Below are 6,362 nucleotides of genomic sequence, written 5' to 3'. Positions count from 1 at the left end.
CTTGTAAATGCATTTGAAAAGCTCAGTTCCTCAAAGTAAGGGCAGCCACTAATCTTGGGGGGTAAACGGGAGCTGTGAGGCTGCGTGTTTGAGGGAAGCTGGCAGAACCACACGAACGGGGGGGGGGGGGGGAATAACGCCATAGGGGATCGCACTGCCAATTTATTGTGCATTTTGCTGGAGAACTGGCACTGGCCCAACGCACGGTGCTGGGGGTGACTCCAACCCCGCTGGGCCGGAGGCAGTATTTGCAAGTTTCTCTGTTGCTAGCTCAATTCTGACAGGAACGAAGGAAAAAAAAAAAAAAAACCCACAAAACATTTCCCTCACACGTCGCAGCGGCTTTCCTGTCACGTCTGGACTGTGGTGGGCGAGGAGCCGAGGGCAGCGCGGCCCCACTGCCCGCCAGACTGCGGGGTGGCCACCAGACGGGCCCGGGGGCTGCGCGCCGCCGCCTCAGCGGTGCCCTGCGGCCGGGGCCGGGCCGGGCCCGGGGCGGGGAGGAGGGCGGGCTGCCAGCCCCGCCGCCCGGAAGGACGGACGGACGGTGTGTGCCTGTCCCGTGACCGTGGTCCAGCCGGAGCCGCCGCACCGCGCCGCTGCCCGCCTGCACCCAGGGGTCGTCGGGGGGAGCCGCCATGGCGGCCGACGCCCCCGGCACCCTGCCGGTTCAGCTGGTGGAGCAGCCCAGGTGGGTGGGTCGCTCCCCTCGGCCCCGGCCCCGCATCCGGGACGCGGGAGCCCGCTGCCGTTCATCCGTTCATTCAGGGGCGGGCGGGCGGAGAGGCGGGAAGGTGTGTCCCCATGCCCCCGGTCCGAGGGGGCGAGAGGGTTTTGGCTTGCGGTGTTTCGATTCGTCTCAACACCAACGGCGCGACACTTGGATGCTGGGTGGCTCCGGGAGCACCCTGGCGGCGGCCACATCGGCCTGGGCGTAGTTGCGTTCCCCGCCGGCAGGCGGGCCTGGGCTCACAGAGGGGACGCTGGCCGGTCACCGGGCCCTTCTGCCCCCGCCCCGCCAAACCCAGCCTCCGCCAGAGCGGGTCTCTCCCACGGTGCCGCGGTGGCCGGAGGGGGAACAACCCGCTCATCTTTCCTCCTAACACATGTTCTTTTCCCAGAATTTTAGGTATGCTGCCTATCCTCTCGTCCTTCTGGCTATAAAAGAAATGCCCGCGCGGTCCCCCGGGGCGGTGTAGGCCTGGCTCTGCCTTGGTTTGGTTGCGGCCTGTGCCAAGCGTGCTCTTTCCCCACGGGGTTGCACTCGGTGTGTGGAAAGTATAACGCACAAACAGTTGAAACAAACCTTTTTGCCTGTGTTAGCACCGGAGAAGGCTCGTTTTTTAAAACTTTTGTTACTTGCGTATGGTTGCACTGCGTTTCAGCGTAAAGCCGTGTGGAAAGGACAAGTCCCCAGCATTTCTGGACTGGGACGTGTGAAGTTGTGAGGGACGCCTTTGCTTAACACTTCTGACAGTCATCTTTGATGTAGGTGCTTAAAATGCAGCATGCATGTTGCAACATCAAGGCCAAAGCCTGTAAATAGCCTTTCATCAGGCCTGCTTGTAAAACCCACATTAAAAAAAGAGATCAATCAGCACTTAGATAAACATGCCCCCATGAGTGCTCTGTTTGCTCTTAGTCTCTTGGTACCAACACCACTCTAAAAATATCTGTGAAACAAAGCAGCATTCTAAATACTGACACAAAAAGGAATAAAGTTAACACCTAGAATTCTGCCAACAGAGTCCCCCATGGACTATAATATTATTAATGTGATCTAGAGAAGGGATTGTACAATGAAATGGCAGAAGTTGCTCCTGCTAATTGGAAGAGTGATAAACTAGTAAATACTAAGGGAGATTATAAGAAGGGGAAATTATACAGGGGCCTAATACAGCATTGTTACTGGGCACCAAGATGGAAAAGTACTGAAAGATCTGTTAAAAAAAAATCACAACAAATAATATTTTGTAGCTTTCCATCTAACGAAATCTTACAAAACATTTGAATATATGTAGTTGGACAATAACACAGCTTTTACAAAGAAGTACAAACTAAATAATTGACTGAAATTTTGTAACATCTGTTTCTCATTGTTGTCTTCTTACTTACGCTTTGCATTAACTAGGCTTTCAGTTCTAGTTTTAGACTAAATGTAGAACTGCACGGCATTCCTGTTACTGGGTTTTTGTTAGTAGACTGAAAACCAAAAAAATAAATTTAATTGGCTACATGCTTTAAAGCAAACAGGGTATGCGGGTGAAATATTGTAAGTCCCATTTTAAAGATTATTTTTCTTGTAGTCTTCCTGCTTTTTCATCATTTTAGTCTGTTGTTTACATTAATGAAAGTTAATGGGATACTGTGCAAGCTGAATAGCTTCAAGATAGTTTTGAAGTGAATCACTATCAAATTTTTTATGCCTCACTAAGATAATGGCTTAATCTCTTCTCAGTCTTTGTTTGCCCACTGTTCCTGCATGACACGCTAAAGCATTCAACTTTGTAAACACAGGGCAGGAGCTAGATACTTTTACTGTCTTAGGATATAATGCAATATGCCACATTTTTCATTGTGTCGGAACTTTCAGTAGCACATCTAGCACCTGCAAATCGAAAGCGTGAGGAACTTTCTCTGTTGCTGTAAACCTGTAGAGTAAATACTGTCTAAATAAGTTGCAGGTAGTGTGGAATTTGAAAAAGTGTGTGTGTGTGTGTGCGCGCGCGCACACACATGCATGTGTGTGCGCGCATGCGTGTGTGTGACAAATCCTGGTCAAATTTACGTCAAGAAACATTTCAGACCATAGACTTCCTGCTTCTTATGCAAATATAGGCCTTGTAAATGTTTCTAACCTGTCTTTCAGATTGCAGAAGCTGAAGGAGATGTTTATGTCAAAATTTGGATCAGCTCCCAAGTTTTATGTTCGTGCACCAGGGCGAGTCAACTTAATAGGTGAAAGAAAAAACCTAATCTTCTGTTATTTTATCTGCCATCACAGAAGCCTAGTAGTTTAACACATAGAATCAAAGTAATGTTGGTCTTAATTTAATTTTTTTAGAGAAGTTGCTTGTGATAAATGGAAAAGAGACTATAATACTTTACTAGCTTTTGCTACACCTCATTATAAACAACTGCACACTCAAATATCAATTTCGGAAAAAGACAGTAGTGATGGTTTTGAAAATTGGAGTAACTTACCAGTTTATGGTTGGATACCATTCTTCTGAAAGGCTTTGGAAATCTAATCTAAAGTAGTTGATGAGCAGTGCATCCACAAATTAAATTAGTGTATTTTTTTCTCTTCCATTATAACTTAAGTTACCATATATAACCAGCCACGCAGCAATGCGTATGATAAAGCGTGAAATGTTTCTACCATCATCTCCTCTTCTTTACTCTTCCATAGAGATGTGTCCACAGATCTTAGAACAGCTGGTTATGATTCACCGGCAGACTGGAGTGACACAATTATTTTGTATTTAGGATTTATTCGTATTTCTGTGGCAGCCTTATTTTTGAGATTTCTCTATCCGTGTTAGGATTGTGCTTTCTGTAGAGCTCAATTTCTTGTATAATCATAAAGTAACCTTACGCATTTTAGTAAAAGGATCCTGCAAAACAGAGCTTTAAAAACTAATTAGTCCATTGTGCAAATAATGATAATTTTGATCTCAGTGTTGTGTGAACATATCGTATAGATTAAATAGACAGCATATGCTAACCGGGAATTATTCCCAAGACAGAGGATGTTTACTATGTACATTTTCTACTTGAATGTTACTTTCTGTGTTGTATATAACTGTATTAATGATTATTTAAATATCATTATTATCTTCTTGGAAAAAGGTCCAGAAACTTTATGAAAAAAAAAAAATAATTTCCACCATAAGCCTTATCTAGTGGCTAATAAATCACCCACATGAGCAGAGGAAACCACATAATGAGAACTCATGTGCTGCCTTTATCTCTTCCAGTCATCAGTTAAATGTGATTAATTTAACTTATTTTTTGTACTGTCACAACAGGGTACAAATAATGTGGCCGTTCTCATTGCTGGACAATAATCTACATAGTGTTTTTTTAATTTTTATAAACCAATGTTAAACTATGAAGATTCATAAACAGATACAAGAGAGAAAATCACTAAAGAAAGAACAAAATTTGTGTGCAGTGATATGAAATGGAGGAAATGCGCCCCAAATAAGATTTGAGACTATACTCACAATTTGTCTTATAAACAACACTGAGCCCCTCTAGAAGCCCTGTTACTGCTATTCTAGAAAAAGTTATTCCAAAACATTTTAATTGTCTGTTTATTTGATAGGAGAACATATAGACTACTGTGGTTATGCTGTGCTCCCTATGGCTATAGAGCAAGATATACTGATTGCAGTAGAACCTGTAAAAACTCAAGTGGTGCAACTGGCAAATACCAATTCTTTGTACTTGTAAGTAATTACTTCATATATACACTCATTTTTATAAACCTTTGTATGCAATTGCAATAGAGGTTAACTTTTCAGAGATCTGACACACTTCCATGGCAATATAGAATTCAGTTGTCTAAAATGAATGATACAAGCAGATGGAATCCCATTGACCTATGCTGTGCGGATTAATTTAGAGTAATAGGTTCGCTGCTTCTGTCTCCCCCACGTTGGTTCAGATTTTTCTTTTGAGGCCTCTGATTTTTCAATCTTTCTAAAAGTGCAATCCTGTCTTCGCTTCTTTTAGCGCATCTTTCTTGATGTAATCCCCACAACGGGCAGCAGTTCAGTTTCTCCTGGAGAAGGGAATGAAATGTTTTGTAATCAATTACTGCATACGTAAGCTAACACTCCCCTGCTCTGGAGAACCTGGGGCTGTATTTTCACAACACAACAGCTTTAGCAACAATCCTAGCTCAAAGAATGTGTATTCCCTCTCTTCCACTTCCTCCACAGCTGCTTGTTCACAGAATCATAGACTTATTTAGGTTGGAAGGGACTTTTAGAGATCCCTTGTAACCATCATGATGGCCTTCTGCTAGACTTCCTGCAGTTTACCCATGTCTTTCTTGTATTGGAAGACCCCAAAACTAGATGCAGTATTCCAGCTATGGTCTCACAAGTGCTGAACATGGGGAAATAATCCTTTAAGTACAGTGTATGGCAGGACAGGGACAGGAACATATTGCCAAAGGTGGGAACTTTGTAAGCACATATTCCTGCTTAAAGCTCGGTTTGTTATAAAAACATGTTCTGAGCTGCTGCCTGCAACTAAGGCAGCTGAAAGGAGTTTTTACTTCCATGTGAGTATAAATACTCAAATATTCTTCACTCACTTTGTGGAGTATGTTTTCACATTGTAGCTGGGCTGAATTTAAGAGTTTGCCACTGCCAAAGGGCGATGGCTGGCTTCTTTTACCCCTAGTCTCCCCGTCCCTGCTTCTAACATCGATTCACCCTCTGCCTTTTACCAGGTAAAGTAATTGTCTGATCTGAAGGTATAGTGCAGTATGCCTGTTTTTTGCCTGGCTAATTTTCTGTCATTTTAATGAATTGAATTGCCATGCACTCAGCATTAAAACTAATTTGGGGTAAACAGTGGGAACATGCAGTGGTGAGCACAGGGAAAGGAAATGGAAGACATGAGTGGGACCTTTCCCTTTCTTTAATAGCAACCTCCAACAGGGATTAAGCTGTGTTGCAAAACCATTCTGCAGGAGGCGATAGTTCCAGAATTATATTAGCCTAAAGAAAGCAGTAACCAAAAGGTAAACATTTTTACTTGGTCTTTGAGCTTTGGCATATTACATCACAATTGAAATGGCGTTCTTCTAAGGTACATACAGTTCTTACCAAATCTAGAATTAAAGCCTTTGAATTCAAATTGCACACACAGTGACTACATTTTTATATCTACGTTGGTTTCAGTTTGAAATCACACGTCTTAAGCCAGCAACCAAGAAGAGGTCTCAGAATACAACATTAAACATCTCTGTTTTGTTGAGACACTGTTGCTTAAAAACAAAGCTAAAACATGCCCATAATTTCATAACAAAGAAGTACTTTTCAACACTTTGAATGTTACACCACATAACAAAACTGTTGACAGTATATCTTTTTTTCCCAGCCTGTTATACTGGTAGATTTATGCCTGTGGTAAACACATATATATATAGGCCTTTGGTGAACAAGAACTAACCATAAGCCTCTGTAGAATCTCTATTTCCTATTTCATTCTTGTTTTGTGAACTCGTAAAACGTGTAACACTTCTGTAGCCCTCTTCCACCCTGGTAGTTCATGTTAACTTTTAGGAAAAACAGGACAGAGAACAGGTTGCAAGAAAAAACACCTGTGTGTTTTTCATCATA

The 6,362-nt window shown here is 43.0% G+C and overlaps 1 protein-coding gene across 4 annotated transcripts in view; it reads left to right on the top strand.

The window, feature by feature from the left end:
- Positions 1–6,362, top strand: part of GALK2 (galactokinase 2) — a 49,406-nt gene that overhangs the window by 722 nt on the left and 42,322 nt on the right. For 2 of the 4 annotated variants that reach the window (XM_074601333.1, XM_074601335.1), the window contains exons 2-3: positions 2,870–2,958; positions 4,331–4,454. In XM_074601333.1, the coding sequence (XP_074457434.1) occupies positions 2,889–2,958; positions 4,331–4,454 (194 nt within the window). In that variant the 5' untranslated portion in view covers positions 2,870–2,888. Of the gene's footprint in view, positions 1–493; positions 692–1,121; positions 1,489–2,869; positions 2,959–4,330; positions 4,455–6,362 lie in introns of those variants that run through there. The other 2 variants (XM_074601332.1, XM_074601334.1) reach the window with 2 other exon arrangements.

The sequence above is a fragment of the Larus michahellis genome, chromosome 9 (genome assembly GCF_964199755.1).
Source record: "Larus michahellis chromosome 9, bLarMic1.1, whole genome shotgun sequence".
In the NCBI taxonomy this organism is placed as follows: domain Eukaryota; kingdom Metazoa; phylum Chordata; class Aves; order Charadriiformes; family Laridae; genus Larus; species Larus michahellis.
Note: the sequence above shows the minus strand (reverse complement) of the source record. Positions and strands in the feature narration are given on the sequence as shown.